The following is a 21925-nucleotide window of genomic DNA, read 5'->3' as shown; positions in this document are numbered from 1 at the left end:
AGATTGATTTTATATACGTGTATACCTGTGTATATGTGTATTTATCAAGACAGTTCAACATTTCTTACCCTTTAGCCCTCAATTCCCACTTCTGTCCTAAAGAAATAGCCTTCAGATCAAATTTTGTGCGATATGTCTTTATATTCAGCACAGTTTACTTAGAATAGTGAAGAGTTGGAAAGACAGCCGAAGTGCTCACCACTGAGGAATTGTTATGCAAGTGACAGTTCATTCAAATGATGAAAATTTGTGGGTCATTAAGCTTCTTTATGAAAAAAACAGAATTGGGAATCTGGGGCATGAGATGGGGAGAGGATCCGCTCAGATTTTCCCCCCCACTCTTCCATGTACTTCTCCACATTACCCATGCACCATTCTCCCCAGAGGCACGCCGCCGTCTTCCCCGCTCCCGGCCGCCTTCCTCCGCCGTCTGTTGCTCCTCAGAGACCTGCAAGTGTGTGCTGCCTCTCTTCTCCATTCCTGGTCTTCATCTCTCTTGGCTGCTGGCTTTGAAAAGGCCTCCTGCACTGTAATTTCCCATTTATTCGTGTCTCTGTAGAGCATAATTCCTCATGAGGCATTGAGCCACGTGATCTCTGCAGAGCCGTGCCGGTCTAGTGAGATGCCTTTCTGCTGAAGAGCTTGGAACATTAATATTTTTTCACTTGAGAAACTGCATCTGAGAGGGATAGATTGATCGGTGTTTGAGGGTGTAGTCTAACCTCCTCGTTTAGCACTGGGGAAACTGAGACCAAGGGACCTGCTCTAAAGCCCACAGCTGGCAGTGACAGGTGTGGCCCTTCCTTTTACAGTGGGCTGTGGAGGGCACTGGCTTTGCCCTTTGCTAGCTGTGTGATTTAGGGAAAAATCTGAGCGTCTCAGTGGGTGCATTTGTAAACGGAGGTGCTTAGCACTCTGTCTGCCATGTACTATGTGTTCAGTAAATGTTAACTATTATAAGCAATAAAAGTAACAGTGAAAGTTAGTAATAATTACTTCTTATTGTTATTACTTAAGAGAAAAGGGTCTTTATTGTCTGGATCTTCCCAGGAAGTAGAACCCTCACCTCTCTGGGGAATGGGGGGTAATTGTTCAGATAATATCCCCACATGGGAGACATAAAGCAATAATTGAATTGTTTGCAGTTAGGGCAGAATAAGCCATTTCTAAACAATTAAGGTCATATGAGACTCACGACAGTGATATTTTATATGAACTAGGTTTTAGAACAATCCCTCCTTTTTATAATCCAGCAGTATAAATTGTTGATGTTCATTACTCTCTTCTGTGTGACAGATTAATCTGTTCAATTTTAGCTGTTGGGTGACTCATACGTGATTAGCATCCTGCTGTGACATTGGGTGGTCTTGTAGCATTTTATTGGACTATTATAAAAACACCACCAAAGAAATATGTTGCAGCGGGTGTTTATTACCTTAATCTTTTTGTCTGAAGTGAGAAGTTGCTAACTAACTGTTTTCTCCAGCTTTTCTTTAATTGCAGTGTGGGTAATTCCGCTCAACTGCAGGAAGCCAAGGTATTTATAGACGGTTGTTGTTATTTTTGCGGTCAGTAGAAGTAACCGGTATTCACCAAGTGCCGAGAAATGTGCTTGGCATGCATTAGAACATAGAATTGGATCTGGTTACTGCCCCATGAACTTGATGTGAAATGAGCTGGGGAAGGAAGGAGGAGGGGAAGACGTTTTCACAAAATTCTGTCTATTCTGAAAGGAAGAGAAAAGTCAGTTCAAAAGGGTACCTTAGGAATTCAATTAATGGGATAAAGCACAGGTGACAGCCATCAAGACAGCATTTATGCTAAATGACACAAATCTGAGGTGTGAGTCATAGCGCAGAAATGGTGCATAACATCTCATAACAAAACCAGTAGTATCAGTGGGGGAGGAGACTTGGAGAGTGGGTAAAAGTGGGGCTGCAGTTGGTTAAAGGACAGTGACAGGACTTGAAAATCATCTCCCTCCATAACGGCCACATCTGATGAGTTTCCAAGACCAGACCCTGCTACCTCACAGACAGCCCCTCATCCTGTCCCCTATTCTATTGCTTGGGGTCTGGTTCTCCTTATCTCTCACTGGCCTCTCATCTTGCTCCCTCCAATCCATCATCCATGAAGTGGCCATATAAATCTGACCAAAGTTTTCTGTGCAAAGTCCTCTGGTCTTGGGGTTAGAGGGTGTGTAATGAGCTGGGGAAGGAAGGAGGCCCGCAGACTTCTGCATCCGTGCGTGCTGGTACTCCTGTCGGGGACCAGCCCTTCCTCAGTCTCTGTCTGACAGCAGCTATTCATCCTTCAAGTTCTGTCTCCTCTCTGCAAACCTCTGACCTGTATCCAATCAACTTAGGTGTGTGTTCTGTGCTGCTGTTGTTCTGTAGATGTAACTTTATCACGGCAGTGACCTCAGCACAGTGCCTTGTTGAAGTGCATGTCATCTTTCATGTTTATTGTTTCTAGAAGCCAAGAGTGGAGTCTTAGTTTTCATACCCTCAACAGGAATGGCTGCTGGCAAGTGCTGGACTGGCTGGGTCACGTCAGGCTGCATGCTCCGCAAGGACAGTGTGCACGCTGAGTACCTGCAAAGGCTTCTAAGTTTCCTAGATGCAAGGGGAAAAGACAGGCTCTTCGATGTGTGGGAAGATGAATTTCTTTCTCACTCTGGAAGATTTCCAGGACTAGAGGACAGGAACAGTTGGTACAAATGTCCTGAATTTGCAGATATGATCTTGATTGGGGGACACCTGTTCTGTCTCCAGAAGTGGCATTTACTTCTGAGAAGCGGAAGCCTTGTACATCTCCCAAGGGGACGGCCTGAGCTGTGCTGCGAGGTCGTAGACCCAGGTTTACTTTGGAACTTGGCAATTATTGTCACCATCTGGGGATCTGCCCTAAAGCATGAGGGGGGCCTGGGGCACTTCTTACCTCTGGAAACTCAGGGAGGGTAACTGAGTTTCAAGAATGGCAGTGGCAAAAAAGCATTCCTGCCTTCTAGAACACCAAAGGCCTCATCCTAAATGAACTTTGTGCATTTAGTGGACTGCATGTCATTTGATTTCTCCAGGTTGCTTAAATTTGTCTAGCAAGCAATGTTATAAATGGACTCTTTTGAAGTGGGAACTCTAAACATTTTTTATTTATTTGAAAACTGTTCTATAATCATCTCCCTGTGTGTATCGGACTGTAGTTAAGTATCGTAGGGGAAGTGATCTATCTATGTACATAATACAGCCTAGGATCCTAAGATTCTGGGAGTCTGGTGAAAGCTCTGTTACATGGACACGTGTAAACATTACAACAATCTCAGTACTATAAAAATGGTTTCAAGAAATGCTACAGATCCTCAGAGGAGGCAGATACTGCTATGGGCTGGGGTGGTCAGGGAGTATCAGATGGGAAAGAAAATGAGATTTGAGTGGCATCTTGAAGCTGGGTAGACTTTGTTGGGTGTAACGGTGAAGAGGGGATTCCTGGGTGGGCAATACACACACAAAGCTAGTCAGATGGGGAATATTTTCAACATTTAAAAAATTTATGGTGTTGATTTGACCAAGCATTTAATTATAGAAATCTGGCCTCATGATCCCCTCCCCTCCTCTTACTCTTACTTTTATGTAACATCTTCTAATTCTTAAATGCCTACCATGTCCCCAGCACTGGGCTGGACACAAAAGAAAAAACAAAAAGCTCCCTTTTCCCTATGGAGCTTCAGTCTTATAAATTACTGTAGCCTCCTGAAAAAGAACCAACAGCAGTTTTTGAAATGGAAATGTCAGATTAGAACCTCATGTTCTGTCTTCCTGGCGTGACACCCTGGGCTTGCTAGCTCTGTGATTCTCCAACTGCTTTTCCAAAATGTGCCTCTTCTTTTCTCCCATGCTGCTGGGTATGTGAATGGCTACTCCTTACCTTTTACAGATGGGGCATTTGATGTCAGGTGATTTGCCAAACTTCAAAGAGGCAAGCTGGTGGAGGAATCGTAGCGAGAGAATTGTTTAGTTTAGTTTCTTTTTCTTTAATTGCTCCTCAGCTGGCTGTAGCATGAAGGGAGCTGCCTTTGAGCAGATGGTCGTGCCTCTTGGCCTTCCTGGGGTGCGCACTCCCCTTCTCCGCATTCCCTGGACTTCAGGAAGAGGCAGATTGTGTCAGGCCAACCAGAGTACAGGTCGCAGGGCAGCAGCTCTGAGCTGTTGCAGAGGAATTGGTGGCTCATGTCAGCACCTTGGACTTGTGCACAGGGGTCCTCAGATTCTGGTGAACCTGGAGGTTGACCTCTGAATTTCTGTCCTACCTTCAGTCCTCAAGGGCCTGGGTTTTGGTGATAGAGGTGGGAGCTGAGAGATGGCGTCCATCCTCCTTTGCTCCTTTTACTTTGTCAGTGTTAGATGCCCCCTCTCTCCCTGCCCAGATTGGGAGGCACGGCACGATTGGTGCTGGTACACAGCCTCCTGCAGGGTGCCACTTCCCAACGTTTCTATCCGTCTATCTGCTCTTGGTTAATTTCAGCCTCTCAGCCACATGGATAAGTGCATTCAAATTCTGGACCACGGCCGCTACCCCAGGGCCATTTGTCTGTCCCTTTGCTCTTCTGCAATACTATTGATTTGCCATTTCACGTAGTTTAACAGGATTTGGGTTGGCATGAGCTTCTGGATGCATTTCTACCTATTGATCTGATTTAATGGTACCATCACCACGGTATCTGGGAGTTCTGTCCGGGGCAGTGCAGTGTGTTACTGATTTTTGTGCACTAGAGGTGTACCTGAGAGCTCTATTTCATTCTCAAAAGTATGTGTATGATGACCTTTTCCTGCCCTTTCTGCTTGATGTCTAAACCCATTCTTCCTCTTATAGGCACACACAATTCTATGTTACATACGCAGGTGTTACACACGCAGACCAGGCATTTCTTAGTGCTGTTCAGGTTCTTCCCTGTCTGGGTCCACAGACCGAACACCCTTCTTACCTGAAGGAAAGTTGCGACTGCTGTGCATTGGCCGGGAGGGAGAGTGTGTGTAAGCAAACGTAGATCTGTGAGAAAGCAGGTAAGTGTGTAAGAGCAGGTGCTGGAGCCACTGTCCGTTCCTTACCTTGAATGGTTCGTGTAACCTGAGGGGACAGAATGCTTCCGACAACTCCTCTGGGCTTCTCTTTGGATACATAATGCATTGATTGGGTAAATAACTAGCTGTTGTAACAAATATACTCTGTGCATTAGTTTCCCAGGGTGTGGTACTTGCCATGCTAAAACCAGGACAGCGCCAGGCAAGCAGATGGCCGGTCATCCTGGCTGGCCTTCATCCCTGCCACCCTTGCCCCTGCTTGGTGGACACAGGGAACCTCATGGCTCATGATAGGTGAGCATTGGCAGGAAGCTCCTCTGCGGACGGGGTCCCTGCCCCAGGACGTTGTGCCTTTTCCCTCTGCCCCGGTGGCTGCCCCTCAGCCCACCTGGCCTCTGGCCTCACCTCCTCCCTGGTTGGTCTTTTCTCTGACCCTCCCAGACCTCCAAGGATGAGGTGGACACCTCCAGGAATTTGTTTAGCTCTGTGGTGTGTAATGTGATTTTTTTTTCACCTCTTCACAAAAGTCTTTATTAAAATATCCATTTCTCCTTAAAGAATAAAAACTTACATCAGACAAATCTGAACCCTTGCTGTGCTCCACTGACACCTCTCAGAATGGGAGGCAAGCAGTGTGGTTTGAGGCTCAGTGTTTGAGCAGGATTGCTGCAGGCCTTTGTTTTCTAAAGCTTTTTTCTCCTGTCCCAGTGAAGACCTTTGCATGCGACCCCTTCTCTCCCTGCCCTGGACCATTTCCTTTTCCCCAGCCCAGCACCTCTTGTATTCATTCCAGATTCTCCAGACAGTCATTTCCAAACCCAGTTCGTTATTAGGATAGAGCTTGGTCATTTCTTGCTACACTTTCTTTTTCCCCTTTACAGTTTCCTTGTCTTGCCTCCCTGACCTTTGGCATATAGGAAGTATTTTGTAATTTTTTAAAATAAAGGAGTGGCGCTCTGATGAGATACTACATGCTTTTCCTCTAGGTCTCATGTAATTCCCTCGATGGCCCTGCAAGGTTCCATCTCACAGATGCAAAAGAAGAGGCACGAGGAGGCTGGCCAGCTTGAACTCCGACCTTAAAGGGGGCAGAGATGAGATTGGGGCTGCCAAGCCTTTTCATTTGATTCTATCATACTATTATTTTCTTTTTTTTTTTAATGTTTATGTTATTGCATTTATTTATTTATTTATTTATTTATTTTTTTGAGAGGGCATCTCTCATATTTATTGATCAAATGGTTGTTAACAACAATAAAATTCTGTATAGGGGAGTCAATGCTCAATGCACAATCATTAATCCACCCCCAGCCTAATTCTCATCAGTCTTCAATCTTCAGAAGCATAACGCGAACAAGTTCTTACATGGTGGACAAATTCTTACATAGTGAATAAGTTCTTACATGGTGAACAGTACAGGGGCAGCCATCACAGAAACTTTCGGTTTTGATCAGTCATTATGAACTATAGACAATCAGGTCAAATATGAATATTCGTTTGATTTTTATACTTGATTTATATGTGAATCCCACATTTCTCCCTTTATTATTATTATTATTATTTTTAATAAAATGCTGAAGTGGTAGGTAGATGCAAGATAAAGGTAGAAAACATAGTTTAGTGTTGTAAGAGAGCAAATGTAGATGATCAGGTCTGTGCCTGTAGACTAAGTGTTAATCCAAGCTAGACAAGGGCAATAAAACATCCATGGATGCAGAAGATTTCTCTCAAAACAGGGGGGGGTGAGGTTCTAAGCCTCACCTCTGTTGATCCCCAATTTCTCACCTGATGGCCCCCCTGCGACTGTGCCTGTCTTAGGTTGTTCCTCCCTTGAGGAATCTTACCCGTCTCTGGCTAACCAGTCATCTTCCGGGGCCATACAGGGAAATGTAAAGTTGGTAAGTGAGAGAGAGGCAATATTGTTTGAAAAGGTTAGCTTTTTACTTCTTTGCATATTTATGCCCTGTGGCTTCTATGCCCAGCATTTGTCTTGAGGTATCTTTACCACTTGGAAGAATTATGATACTCGGTAAATTTGATACGAGGCACGAATTCTATTTAAGGGTTGTAATTAGGAAGGAAGAAGAAAAGCTATAGAAGTAGCAGGCGGAAGAAAACATGGGAAGATTGATTATTTCTTTGACATATCTTCTTGTAGAGTAACTTAAGCATGTATAGGTTTTAAACTACTAATTAAATTGTGTACACATATTAACATAATAGGAATACAGTTACATAACCAAAGCATATCTGTAATTACCAGCCATCTCCTGTGAAACCAAGAAAACCAGTTAGGCATCCTAGGCATTTGTGAAAACTTATCTATGATATGGTGGATATTGTCCAACTGAACTTGAACAGTCTGAGAGAAATCAGACAAATTAAAACAACACATTCCTGGGAACTGTTCACATCCCATATGTTCTTTTAACAGTAGATAGTCTGTACTTGCAAGATTTTGGAGCGCTGCAACTTGCACTTTTCCTAATTCTTGGTTGAGTTGCAACAGTATACATCCAGTCAAATTTGTTGTTTTACTATGTGCACAGGCCAGCTTAGATATCTCCTTCATTCCAATGGCAAGTCCAGGAGCTGGTGGGATGAGTGCATCTACAACTGCAGCATCGCCTGGATCTTTGTTGAGGTTTTTTGATGATCATCTTCTGGTGTGACTCTTCCAGAGAGTGCTGACATTGGAAGTTCTTCTTCATATCGTATCTTAGTTCATTTTCTGGGTAGCTAAATTAGGCTTTGATCCTCTGTATAAACACAAACAGACCCTTTGCCCACACTTTGATATGCCCTTTATATCGTGTAGATCTCATTGGAGGTCACCACACAGGAAATATGCTTTTTTTTTTTTTAAGAGAAAGGAATATTATCAGAAAAGTGTACCTCCATAGCCGATCATCTGACACCCTTTAAGTGATCAAAATTAAGGATATTTAAAGCATGCATTAATTGTTGATTTACAGTTAGTTTTATCCTATCAGGGAGTAATCCCCCTTAACTTTCTTTTTTTTTTTTTTTGTTTAATCTACACTTACAGGAAGAATATTATGTTTACTAGGCTCTCCCCTATACCAGGTCCCCCCTATAAACCCCTTTATAGTCACTGTCCATCAGCATAGCAAAATGTTGTAGAATCACTACTTGTCTTCTCTGTGTTGTATAGTCCTCCCCTTTCTCCCACCCCCCCATGCATGCTAATCTTAATACCCCCCTTCTTCCCCCCCCCCTTATCCCTCCCTACCCACCCATCCTCCCCAGTCCCTTTCCTTTTGGTACCTGTTAGTCCATTCTTGGGTTCTGTGATTGCGCTGCTGTTTTGTTCCTTCAGTTTTTCCTTTGTTCTTATACTCCACAGATGAGTGAAATCATTTGGTATTTCTCTTTCTCCGCTTGGCTTATTTCACTGAGCATAATACCCTCCAGGTCCATCCATGTTGCTGCAAATTGTAGGATTTGCCCTCTTCTTATGGCTGAGTAGTATTCCATTGTGTATATGTACCACATATTCTTTATCCATTCATCTACCGATGGACATTTAGGTTGCTCCAGTTCTTGGCTATTGTAAATAATGCTGCGATAAACATAGGGGTGCATCTGTCTTTCTCAAACTTGATTGCTGCATTCTTAGGGTAAATTCCTAGGAGTGCAATTCCTGGGTCAAATGGTAAGTCTGTTTTGAGCATTTTGATGAACCTCCATACTGCTTTCCACAATGGTTGAACTAATTTACATTCCCACCAGCAGTGTAGGAGGGTTCCCCTTTCTCCATAGCCTCGTCAACATTTATTGTTTTATTTTCATTTTTATTTTTTAATTGAAGTATAGTTGATACACACCATCTTTTATTGGTTTCCAGTATACACAGTGGTTCAACATTTATCCACATTATTAAATCTTCACCCCAACTAGTGCGGTTGCTCTCTGTCAGCGTAGGAGGATGTTACGGAATCGTTGGTTATGTTCCCCATGCTGCACTGCTGTCCCCATGACTGACTTATGGTATGATTGAGAAATTTCGTGCCCCTTTGTTCTCCCCCTCCCCCAAGGAAATCATCAGGCACTTCTCAGGGTCCGTCTCCTGCTGTTCATTTTGTTTTTCTATTCCACAAGTAAGTGAAATAATATTATATTTGTCTTTCTCTACCTGGCTTATTTCACTTAGCATAATACCCCCAGGTGCATCCATGCTGTCTCAAATGGCAGGATTCCTTTTCTGTGGCTGAATGATATTCCATTGTGTGTATGTACCACATCTTTATCCATTCATCTGTTGATGGACACTGAGGTTGCTTCCATAACTTGGCTATTGTAAATGGGGTAGCAGTAAACATAGGGGTAGATATGCCTTTTTCAATCGGGGATTTTATTTTCAGTTAAATTCCTGGAAGTGGAATTACTGGGTTATACGGTGTTCCTATTTTTAGTTTTTTGAGAGACCTGCATTCTGCTTTCCATAGTGGCTGCACCAATTTACATTCCTACCAACAGTGTAGGAGGGTTCCCTTTTCTCCACATCCTCACCAGTACTTATTTTTTGTCTTGGATGGTGGCCATTCTGACTGGTATGAGGTGATACCTCATTGTGGATTGGATTTGCATTTCCCTGATGATTAGTGATGTGTGGAGCATCTTTTCATATACCTGTTGGCCATCTGTATGTCTTTGGAATAAAGTCTGTTCAGGTCCTCTGCCAATTTTTTTAATTGGGTTGTTTTGTTTTTTTGGGTGTTGTGGCATATAAGTCCTTTATGTATTTTGGATGTTAACCCCTTATTGGACAAATAATTTATGAACGTATTCTCCCATACTGTAGGTTGCCTTTTTGTTTTGCTGATGGTATCCTTTGCTGTACACAAGCTTTTTAGTTTGATGTAGTCTCACTTGTTCATTTGTTTATTTTGTTTCCCTTGCCCAGGGAGCATCATACTGTTATTTTTAGAGAATTGGTCCGGAAGGGCCATAGTCTCACCTCGACTCTGTAAATAACTGGTGACGTTGAGCAAAACACCTGATCACGGGACCCCGGGGTCCTTCCTTGTTGGAGTAAACAAGAGGAGCCGCTGGGGGACTGCAGGGGTCCCTCTGGCACTGGTGTTCCTCTCGCATCATTTCTGCCCTCGGGGACACCGTCGTCACAGCCCGTGTAGACCGCTCGTTTCTCCGTCCTCCCAGTGGCCGCCCCTGTGGACTTTTCTCCTCGATGATTCTTGTGGCCTTTCTCGCCCTTGTTCTCTCCACCCTTCCGTAAGATGACTTGGTGCTGTGCCTTTTGATTCCTCAGACTTTCTGCTTCCTTCCGTTTTTTGGATTATCATATCTGAAAAATCATGGCGCCGGCCCAGCAGGATGACACCGTCGCATTGTTGTGCCCCTTCTCCAGACTCCCCAGCAGCTTTTTAACGTCGTTAAAGTTCTACATTTAGGAGCTGCGACATGACAAACCTGACTGGTTGAGAGTCGGACTGACTTTGGGCACCTCTATTGTCTTGTGGGCCCATCTCATCAACCAACACAGTGAAGTTGTGTTAGAGTATAAAAGATGAAATGGATTGGAATTAACTTTTCAAATACTAATACAGCATGTTCCATATAGTGATTATACAGTTCCTTTGGATTCACCAATCGAGTTATAAAATGAGAGAAAAAGTCATGTGCATATATATCAAGTCAACATTTGTGTTTTGCATCATTAAATAAAAATATTTCTGTATTCAGATTGTGTTATGACAGTGTGTAGAAAATGTTAATTCTAAGGTACGTTATTAGAATATTTTGATGTGGAAGATACTATCTGATAACAGGGTCACTGGTAATTAAGGACACATTGGTAAGAAAACTTGTTAAGGAGACAGATTTTAAAATCACTGCTGAAGGGTTTACTCCTTATGTTAACTTTTAATTTCTAATCAAAACATCCTTTAGTGTCTCGGGGTGATAAAACTTAGTTTCTCAAAATGCAAAAGAGGCCAAATACTGTTTTCTAGAGGGACCGTTTAAGTCAGAAAGTAAAGATGAACTGTATTACACATACAAAAAGAAAAATCATGGCAAAAGTATTTACTGTTTTCTGGTGGTGGTGATGGTGGCAGCGATTAATGACTCTGCTATGAGGTCTGTTGAGCGGATCACCATGGGAAGTTGCCTAGCAAGGTGGAGCTTCCCAGTTTGGGTGTTGCCTGGAGGTAAAAGAACTAGGTCACATCTAAAAGATTCTCAATAGCAGGCAAAGCTGCCACTTGTTCATCTGTTTGATGGGCCAGGCTTCATGCTAGGTGTTCAGGATGTACAGCGATGGCAGCAGTGACCCCTAATCAGGGCAGTCTAATTAGGGGAGACACAGTTAACTAAGAGTCATGCGGATAGATATAAACCCACAACTCTGCTAACTGAAGCCAAGTGCAGCAGGGAGAACTAACCCAGGCGGGGAGCTGGAGGTAGATGTAAGTGCCAAGCACTGTGCATACACTATCTCATTTAGTCTTTACAGTGGCTCTGTAAGCAGGCCAGTCATCTTCCCATTTTATGGAAGAACCTGAAGCTCAGACTTCAGTGTGGATCCGACTCTGAAGTCCAGGTTCTTTCTGCCATACCTCACTTCCTCTCTGAAGAGTCTTTAATCTTAGCCTCTATAGTTCTGTGTGTGGGACCATCACTTACCCTTGGGCAGAAGAGATGGAAGCGTCCATGGTGTGATTTGAAGGCTACAGTTAAAAGGCATTTCTGTCCTCAAATAGCCTCTCTGGTGATCTGACACTCAGTGCTGGCACCTCTGGCCATTGAATAGCCTCTGAAGATATTTGGTTTCCATAAGATGCTGTTAAGGGCTGAGTGTGTCGTGTAGCCGGGCCAGTAAATTAGGCCATTTGCTGGCAATGTTTCCTAATATGGATCTGTTTGTCTAATTAGGGAGCTGTGTGTGGCATGGAAGGAGGTTGAGGACTTGGAACATAGGATAGGGAAGTGGGAAATGGGAGGCTGGGGAGGAAATGCCCGCTGGGAGGAGGGTTGGTTACTGGGCACCCGGGAAGATGAGGAATGGGGCCTGTAGTGAGAGGCAGGAGGCCACCAGAGACAAACTTTGCCTTTGCTGATCTTATTGATGACCAGTCTGTCTCGTGTCATTTCTCCTTTCCGAGGTAGAGTACATGATACCATTATTTTTCTCAACTCTTGTGTGAGGGGGAGAAAGGAACTGGTTTCTATTGCCTCTGTGGTGAACAGACTGAAAACCAGTGCAGCCCAGGGGCTGGGCCAAGAGCAGGTTGACTCGGGCACCCAAGTTCTCACAGTGTGGTGGGCATCAGGGTGGCAGCAGCCGCTCGGAGGTGCCCTCTGTGCACCTCAGTTTCCCTCTCTTGCTGTCTTCCTTCTCCTACTCATTTACTTTTTCTCCTCAATCTGTCCTCTTTCAAACTGTCCCTTCCTGAGGTGTTAGCCTGCCAGAGGGCACTCACGGTAAAGCACTGTGGAGCTGGAAGCCCTTGGGACGCCTTTTCATGGAGAATAGTGAGACCTTATCCGTAAGTCCTGTGAACTCCGAGGATGAGAAGAGCTGTAATGTATAGAAGAGACGGCCCATGGGTGCCAGGGCAGTGAGAAATGTCTTTACATAACTGAGGAGAAAATAGAGTCTGAATCTTTATGGAGGCCAGTTTCAGCTTGCCATGGGGAGAACTTTCCAACGGTTAGAACTATCGTCCGAACTAGTGATCTCTTGATCAGGGGTTATATTTAAGCATAGCCCCCCCACCTCCTTTTTTTCCCCCTCCATAAAAGTAACCTGCTGGCCAAGGAAGTATCTCAGAAGAGCAGGGCCGAAGGTGCTCCCTGCCCAGGGTGCAGCCTGGCCTCTGCCCCACACCTGCCCCTGTGAGGACAGCCAGAGATTGGAATCTGGAGCTGAGGCTTTCCTTCATTCAGGAGCTAATAGTTGAAAGGCCTGAAGAGTGTTGTCTTCCTGCCTTTACTCTTTTCTTTGCTGTATCTCTCAGATCCTCATAATAAAGAAAAAAATCAGGCCAACCCATCTAGCTTTTGCTGATGGAGACCATAGGATTTCAGAGGACAGCGTCTCCGTGGTGGCTGGTTCACTCTTACCCTCTGTGCCCTTTGGAGAATTGCATGCATTGGCATAAAGACAAGTCCCCACCCAGCCCCTTCATGTTGAGGAGCAGGAAGGATTTTGCCGTGATCTCCGGCACATTCATCGGCCCCTGCTGAGCCCCTGATCAATAGTGACACAGTCGCATCAGATGGCCTTCAAATAGCACTTCCTTTTTTGGATGGGCTGGGAGAGAGAGGAAGAAATATAAATGCCTCATTCCTCTTCGACTACAAATAAATAAAGATGTGGTGTGCAGCTGCATTTCAAGCATTTTGGAAGAGTGTGTGTGTGTGTGTGTGTGAGAGAGAGAGAGAGAGAGAGAGGAGGACCAGCCGGGAGTGAGGACTCTGGTACACGTCCCTCTGGGCACTTCTGAGCCCCCTTCCTCCCGGCTCAGCCCCGTGGACAGCAGAGCAGGCCTCAGGGCTGGGGAGTGGGCCCCGCTGGGCCACTTTGTTATTACCCGCCCCCGCGTTACCGGACGGCCAGTGGCTGAGCGTGCACCCGGAATCCGGCGCCTCTGCGGCGGAGCCTCGTGCCGCTTTGGGCCCTGCCAAATGGGGCGGGAGCTCCCCCCAGGCCGCAGCCACCAGCCAGCGCAGCTGCGCCCAGCCGGCCGCGAGAGCAGGCTGTGCGGGCCGGTGGAGCCGAGGCCCTGGGGTCAGACTGCGGGCCCCCACGCCCTGCACTGCAGCTGCCCTGGGCAGGTCACCGCATCTCCTTCCTTCCACACTCGCGTCTTACTCCGCCAGGCCCTGTTCTAAGGGCTGGGGTCACGCACCCGCAGGGCAGGGCGAGGTCCCAGCTCTCAGGGCGCCCTCTCTGCGGAGGAAGGCTGGTAGGGAGCGTGCGAATGAGGCAGGCCTGAGGCCGCGGCCCGAGTTACAGGCGGGAAGGAGACCAGCAGGTGATGTGCAAAGAGCGCCTGGGACGGGGTCCTGACGGAGAACAGCTAGTCCGAGCGGGCAAGACGCCGGCGAGCTCGGTGCTTCTCCCGTGCTCTTCTTTAACCTTGTGTAATGTAACCTTTGACATGAGTCCTAAGGTTCCTCTGGGTTTGAGATCCTCTGCCTCTGTGTTTTTAGGAGGAATCAGGACCGAGGCTTTGTTAAGGACTAACTGCGATGGGCCCATCACAGCTGGTGACTTCCGGATACAAACAGGGTATCTGGTTTCCTACAGCCCGTGGTGTTTGCAGAGAGGACAGACAGCATGGCCAGGAGACCTGCAGGATTTGAGAAAGTAGGCAGGGTGGTGGAGCAGACACTGGGTTTGGGACCCGAAGGGGGACAGTTGGTAAAACGGCAGGCGGCTGGGTCTGGACTGGGGCCAGGAGCTGGGGAGACCTTGCCCCCCTCTCTTCCTCTGCTAGCAGCTGCAGCCACCATCATGGCCCTCCTCTGATAGGAGGGGCTTCCTTCTGCCCGTCCCCTCCTGCAGGCTGCGAGGCTGTGAACTGACCGGTGTTCGGGGAGAGGGTGAGAGCTCGGAGCGCAGAGATCGGGCCCCTGACACTGTGCCCTTCCGCGGGGGCTTGTTCCTTTGCGCCAGGGGGGTGTGGGCCCGTGGCCTTTCTCTGTGACCTTCCCTGCGCTGGCCAGTCAGTGGGTTTTAACAGTCCCGTGACACAAGATTCTGCTGTTCTCTTCTGGAGAGTGTTGATTTTTTGTTTGTTTTTTTGGTTTTTGTTCTTAAAGACAGCGTGACTGGTCTTAAATCCTCATCTGCTGCCTTCTGTGCTCCTTGGGGTCTCCTATGCACGGGTACGGTTTGGGGTCATCCAGAGGCCTGGGTGAGGTCAACACGCGATTGTGGGACTCCCTGTCCATGCCACCCTCCTGTGTGGCGTCTCTGTTTTTATGTTCACACCTCTCTGGCTGTCTGGTCTCGGGTGTCCAACTCCCCGGGCTGCCTGAGTGAGCCCTTCGCCCTGAGCTCCCGCCAGCCTGGCAGCGTTTGCAGGGTTTAGCTGCGGGGCGGTGACTTGGCCAACCAGCCCCCCTCCCTCCAGGGACTGCCTGCCTATTTGTGGTCTCTCTTCAGTGCCTTCAAATTTATTTCAATTAGTAGACCTTTGTCTTCTTAAGAGCAGTTTCAGGGTTATGGAAAAATCGGGTGGCAAGGACACAGTTCCCATGTCCCCACCCCATCCCTGCCCCCCAGTTTCCCAACTGAGCCAATATTGATACGTTAACTACTGCCTGTAGTCTATGTTATGGGTCACTGTTGGTGGTATACATTCTCAGCAGGGTTATTCTTTAATATCTTGTCTGGACTTGGTATGTGGCGCTTGTCGGAAGCCTGGTCTGGTAGTTTCTCCCACATTATCAGAAGCAGAATCATCTGGTGCATTTACTTTTGATTCCTGTAGAGGTTTCTTTCCTGGTCTCTGGCATCCTCTGAGACTTCTGTTGACAGAAGCATTGTAAATAAGGGGAGGTCCCCAGGGAAGGCGATGGCAGAAAGTCTCACAAGTCCCTGAGTGGCTGTTAGGTCTTGCTTTTTTAGTATTATGCTTCACATACCATGAGACACTACAGTTCAGTCTATCATTGTCTTCAGAAGCTAATCTCCAGAAAATAAGGTGCAGGGAGAAAATGAAAAAAAAATTTCATGAGGTGTTAATCTAGTACGAGGTAGAGAGTGTCCAGAAACTTGAAAAAAATCTGAAGTCCTCTGGGTAACCTTATTTACAGTCAACCCCTGCTTATCTGGGGATGAAGCCACAGACACAGCTGACATGGATGGCCTCATATCTTGATTTCCTACTACAATTTGTATCTTCCCTCTAGTTTTTTTTTTCCCTAGATGCTAATGAAAAAGAAATAGGCCCTGATATTTTTAAACTGCTTCACCTCATTCCTCTTTAAGCTCTGTGGTGGAAGGTCTGAACAAAGCCTCTCTGGGATGTCTCACAGCAGAGACTCCTGGAAGGCAGGCACAGAAAGCCCACAGAAGCCTTAGAGGGTTCTAAAAATTCACCAGAGGAAAGGTTTGATACGCCCTCATCTCACGGTAAGCCAAGATTTGCATGCGGCCACTGTATGAGCATCTGGCTTAGGTCCACTTTATGGACCTGGATAAAAGGTCCGTTTATATTCTCACAATAGGACAATGGGGGTGGTGGGGTGGCCACCTGGAAGAAGCAGGCCGTGCCTGTGATGCTGGGACACAGGCAGATTCCAGGGCTCAGGCTTCTCCTCCTGAGGACAGAGTGGTGACTGCTGTGAGGGCGGCGGCGGTGGTGAATACGTGTTTATGCTTAGAAGATTCCCACCAGACATAGGCATCTCCTGTGTGCTGGGCCTGTGCTAGGCATGGTCAACCAGTGACGAACAAATCCTGCATTAACCGTGTGTTGATGTTGTAAGGAACCACAGGGAGCTGTGGGAACCGTCAATCTGAGCATCTCAGCTTCTCTGGGGTCAGCAAAGGGGAGCAGAGATTAGGCAGAGACTGACTGGACGGTGGATGCTGGAGGACCAAAGAGAGAGCGGGTCAGAGAGCAGGTGTAGAAGGCCTTGAAACGAGAAGATAGGGTGCGTTTGAGGACCTTTTGAAGAATGAGAGGCCAGGGGTGCGAGGCGAGGCAGCAGAGGCAGCCAGGCAGGCCGTGCAGAGGGCTGTGACCGTCGTGCCCAGAGCAGCTGGCAGTCCGCCGGGGAGGTTCAGCGAGGGAGTAACGGTCTGATCTGACAGCCTTGCGGAGAAGAGTTCGGAGGCAGCTGAGGGGGCTGCGGAGAAACCAGTGAGGAGGCAGCCTGCAGGTGTAGCGAGTGAGCGAGGGGGGTCGTCTGGAATCAGGCGGCGGCAGGGTGCACGGAGAGGCGGAGCCCAGAACGGGAGGTCCTGGCGGCTGCTTAGCGGTGATGGATACTGGAGCGGCCGTTCGAGGGTGACTGCCCGCTTTCAGGCTTGGTTATGACTCGAACCGCTGCTGGATCTAGTAGGGGCTGTTAATCAAGGTGAGGGCGCCTAGGGGAGCAGCATGACTCAGGGGATGGAGGAAAGAACATGAGTGTCCTTTCTGGAAATTGTTCCCCTGATTCCCAGGCATCGAGCTAACGTGCCTCTGTTGTCCCGGGAGCCCTTGGCACACGGCGTCCTGCGGAAGAGGCTGATGAAGGGGATGCCACTTCAGGGCAGTAGCCTCTCACTGTGCAGCTGCATTTGAGGGCAGGGAATTGGCTTTTGCCTGGTGCCTGAGGGAGGTAACAGGAGCTGGGATCTCTGAAGATTGTTGGCTCAGCAGATAGGCGAGGTTCAGGCCTGGGAGCCAGCTTTCCAATGTGGAGTGGGAGGGTGCCAGCCTATGGTCCATTTTCCTCAGAAGTGACGGTGAGCTGGACTGGTTGTAAGGAGCACCCCTCCTCTGGCAGATGGGTCTGGTCTCAGACTGTCTTATACTTTATCTCCAGATGGAGACCAGGTGGGACTGGAGTTAGCTGTGGAGGCGGTAATGGTCAGCTATTGAGGCACTTGGAGTGCAGTTATGTGTGGACATGCGGTGCTGTTCACTAATCGTGCGTCTTGTTCTGCCCTGAGGACAGGCTTTCTGACCCCTCTCCTGCTTCTCTGCCTGTTGTTTCTGCTTTCTGACTCATGGTTCAGTGTGGATATTTAGCTTTGACTGCAAGATGTGAGCCTGAACCCTACTTTGTTCCCTCTTAATGTCTTTGACCCTAAGGTGTATCTGTGGTCGGCTATGTGCTGTAGATTCATTCTCAGGAAGGCAGCTTCGTGATGTCCCGATTGGGAAGGAAGGAAGACAGGTGAGTGTGTGGTGTGAAGAATTTGTGAGGGACGGCTGTGTGCATGCTCTGTGTGGGGGGCGTGAGGTGAGTCACGTGTGCATGTGGCAGTGTGAGCGTACGTGCATGCATGTGTGAAGGTGTGGTACCAGCTTGGGGGTGGCTGATGGAGTGAGGAGGCACAGTGGGCTGAGAGGTCAGGGGGCCTCACAGGAGCTCCCTCTTGTGCAGAATGTGGCTGCTTTGTTAGGAAACCTGTCCAAGGTTAGAAGCCACCCTTCTCTCCATCTGTGAGGCCTCTGTCCCTGCTGGGCAGCATGAGTCTTGACCGCTTCAGGAGTCCCGGGCCAGCAGAGGCCTGTCTGGAGGAGGCGGGAGGTAGAGACTGGCTGGGCGGGGGTAGAGGGTGGGGACGGGTCCCATCTGGGTGCTTGTGTTCAGGCAGCTGAGGATCTCACTGGGCAGCAGGTCCTTCCCCGGCGTGGTGGGGACCAGTGCAGGAGGACCATCCGGTGCCCCAGGCTCACCTGTAACGTGTGACCTTGCTCAGTCATGAGGTCCCAGCTCTCACGTGGTGGCTGATGGAGCGCGAGCCCTGAGTCCTGTTGCCAAGTCAGCGCTGACTGCTCGGAGCTCAGGGCAGAGGCGGGCCTGCAGTGTCTGGACGGGGTGTGTGGAAACTGCCCCCGGCTGGGGGGCCTTTGAAGTTGGGCAATCAGGAACCTGGACCTCACGTCATTCCTGGCTCTGGGTCACTGACATGTTGACATGCTGTGGGGCCCCACCAGAGCTCAGAGGGGAGAAAGACCAGGCACAGTTCAGTCTGACCACACTCTTAGATCTGGGGGGCCTTGTTCACCTGAGCCAGTCGCCAGGTGCTCACTGGACAGGTACACTGCTCCCACCCGCCAAGGTGGGCTGCCCGCCGTGGGTCCCGAGTGCAAGGTGCTCACTGCTAAGCTGCTGGGAATTGTGCTCCTCAGTGTGTTACACAAACTGTGGATCAATACAAGAGGAAATAGTTTTGCAGTATTTCGTTTTTGAAAACCTTCTTGCTGGGGCCAACCTTAGCTCCAAATTTCAGGAAGAACCTTCTATTCCTGTAATCACAGGAAATACATTTCCTGCAGAGAAAGGTATCTTGTATTAATGTAGACTTTGCTTGGGTAGACTTTTAGGTTATTTTGGGGCTGTTAATTTCTAGGATATCCCCTGGGCTGTTTTATAGAATTTTTGTATAAGAAGGAAAGGCAAATCCCAGCGGGTCAGAATGGGATGGGATGGTGCATATGAAGGGATTAACATCTGTGCCTAAAAGGTGTTGGTTTGTCCTCCTCGTTTCATCCTGCCAAGGAATGATATCTAGAGATTATCCAAGTTTGTGATCCAGGCGTCCCACGTGTAGGAATCCAGCTACTTGGACGAATTCGGAGGTGTGTAGATGAGGAAGATTGTGGAAGCAGTGTTTGTAATAGTGACACAGGGTAAATGTCCAACAGTGGGGGGCTTGGGTGGGCAGACTGTCACATATAATGTGATAGAGCCCGTATGCGTGGGCAGAGAAACATGCCCGAGCTGGGTTTAAAGTAAACCAACAAACATCACCAAGTTGCAGAACAACGTGGGTAGTATGAACCTTTTTACAGAAAATAAATTCCCCTGTGTGTCTATGAATGTATATATGTCCTTCAGTACACAGAGATGGAAAGCAAAGCATTCAGAATGGGGGACTTTATGCCTTTGTTCTGTGCATTTCTGCATTGTCTGAATAGTGTACACCGAGGCAGTGTTCATACGTTAAACATTAACCTGCCTGTTGTTTGGCTTTGAAATGAACTTAAAGGTATAATCAAGTTAGAATTCTTAATAAACAACCTGTTCCTTTCCTTCAGCTGGGAACTTACTCAAGTATGCGAGGTCTCTAACATCTCAGGCTAACTCAGTGAAGTGCCATTAATTTAAAAAAACATGTATTCCTTTTTGGGGGTGTGTGTGCTTTAATATGTACAAAACACATTTGTGTGAGATATTTATACCAGATTGCATTTGATCTTTACTGAAATCCCATTTTATAGATGAGGAAATTGAGACAAAAGGAAAGTGCCTTGCCCCAGAGGGAGTGGGGGGAGGTTCTTCACACTTAGTTTCTCTGATTTGGAAGCCTGCTCGTTGAACACAATGCTCAGCTGCATCTCTGATTAAGAACAAGGTGGAAAAGGAAGCAATAATTTCTTGTTTAGTTGCTCCTTATAAAGTTAGAAATAGTCTCAAAATAAGACACCCTTCGGCTCTTGATTTCCTTGTCTGTAAAATGGGGAGGTGAACTGAATGGCCTCCGGAGGTCCGTCCACCACTGACATTCTGTGACGAGGGGCACCGGCCATTCCTCTTCTCAATGAGTGTTTGCTTCTTCCCTGCAGTACGTAGGAAGCCTGGACGTGCCGAGGCCCAACAGCAGAGTGGAGATCGTGGCTGCCATGCGCCGGATACGGGTGAGTGGCTGGAGGCGGGGCTGTGTGGAACTCAAGCATCGTAGCTGTTGGCCTCTTTAGATGGTGCTGGAGGTGCCGAAAGGGATGACTGTCCCCTTCACAAGCCCTAGGCCCCTCTCTCTATTGTCCAGGGAAGCTACTGTGAGTTGGGTAGTTGGTTTTGATTAAAGGCCAGGGTTAAAATGTGTGCGATGGCTGGAGGAGTACCACTCACCCTCTCTCTTCTGACCCGCAACTTCTCAAACTGAGATACATGTTTCCCTGGGGATGTGCGGGGTCTGCTGGGGAATGAGAAAGAATGGTGAAATGTATCTTTTTTATTCAAAGACTTTAGGGAAAAGGTTTGATGATTAGCTGTTAACTGACTCAAAACATTAAAACACTAAAGCAAAAAAAAAAAAACACTAAAGCAATTTATTGTGGTATATAAGGTAAGATTTACTTGAATGTTTAAGAACAAATGTGGGATTTCCACACAGCTTCCTTGGCTGGTTGCTTTAGGGTGTTGAAGCATGTGCACTCTGCTCTGCTGTTTGGGGGACTCCAGAAGAATTTGGTAAACATTCTGACCTGTTGCACTCTGACTGTGGTACATAGAGCAAAAGTTGAACAAGGATTAAATTGTCTTCTGATCACTGTGAAGGAATTTGTCCTTGTGTGCGGCACTGAAATAGAAGAAACTAGTTTAGTGTATTTTGAAGATAGGTTTGGGATTGGTCAAATGGATGGTGATGATTTTTTGGAGAGAATAGGTGGTGGAGTGACTGGATTGGTCATCCTGGACGCAGCCTGGTTTGGACTCTGACTTTTAGAAGAATCTGCCCACCTAAATAGAAAACACATAGCAGATGTTGGGAGCTTCATTTTGCTTTTTTATTTTGGTCCAGTTTTACTTTGAGCCAATTCATCCAGTCAACAGAAACCTCAATTGGAAGATAGCAGTTCTGGGAAGAAAACTGGCATCTTTGCTCCTGTTTCTCTAAGCAGTTCATTAACTTATTAAAATAACTTTCTCACTGCCTTGACCTTCCCAGTCCTTAGCATTTTTTATTAAGTTGAATTTGTGGAAACAAATGTAACAGTACTGCTTCTCACAGACATAGGAGTGAGTTGTTTCAAAGTACTTTCCCATGAGTGAGGTGTGAACGTTTAATGCTCACAACAAGCTGTAGAGTGCGGGTCATGTTACCTTCATTTTCTAGATTAAACTGAGGCTCAGAGAGGCTTAGTGAGGAGGCCCAGAGGTCGAGGCAGTGGTGGGCATGTGACCTGAAATCAGTTTTCTTCTTGGTTTCGTGAGAACATGCAAAATTCGCCACCCCTGTGGCTTCAGGCTTGGCATTCAGCATTCTCAGCCCTCCCCTCTCCCTCCACCTTCCCACTTAGATAGAAAGCACAGAGGCCTTGGGTGGAGCGTCTGGGGTGTTACCCTTGTTGGGATTGCCTCTTGCTGTCACCGTGGAGCTGGCCTGTCCCTGGGGTTTCACC

The 21925-nt window shown here is 47.3% G+C and overlaps 1 protein-coding gene across 4 annotated transcripts in view; it reads left to right on the top strand.

Moving 5' to 3' along the window:
• Window positions 1–21925, top strand: part of LOC118930839 (carboxyl-terminal PDZ ligand of neuronal nitric oxide synthase protein) — a 261926-nt gene that overhangs the window by 42036 nt on the left and 197965 nt on the right. For 3 of the 4 annotated variants that reach the window (XM_057495149.1, XM_036922841.2, XM_057495151.1), the window contains one exon: window positions 20366–20437. The exons of the other annotated variant lie outside the window; for it this stretch is intronic. In XM_057495149.1, the coding sequence (XP_057351132.1) occupies window positions 20366–20437 (72 nt within the window). Of the gene's footprint in view, window positions 1–20365; window positions 20438–21925 lie in introns of those variants that run through there. 4 annotated transcript variants of the gene reach the window in all.

Source organism: Manis pentadactyla, chromosome 19 (genome assembly GCF_030020395.1).
Source record: "Manis pentadactyla isolate mManPen7 chromosome 19, mManPen7.hap1, whole genome shotgun sequence".
Lineage (NCBI taxonomy): Eukaryota > Metazoa > Chordata > Mammalia > Pholidota > Manidae > Manis > Manis pentadactyla.
This window is presented reverse-complemented; position numbering and strand designations above follow the sequence as displayed.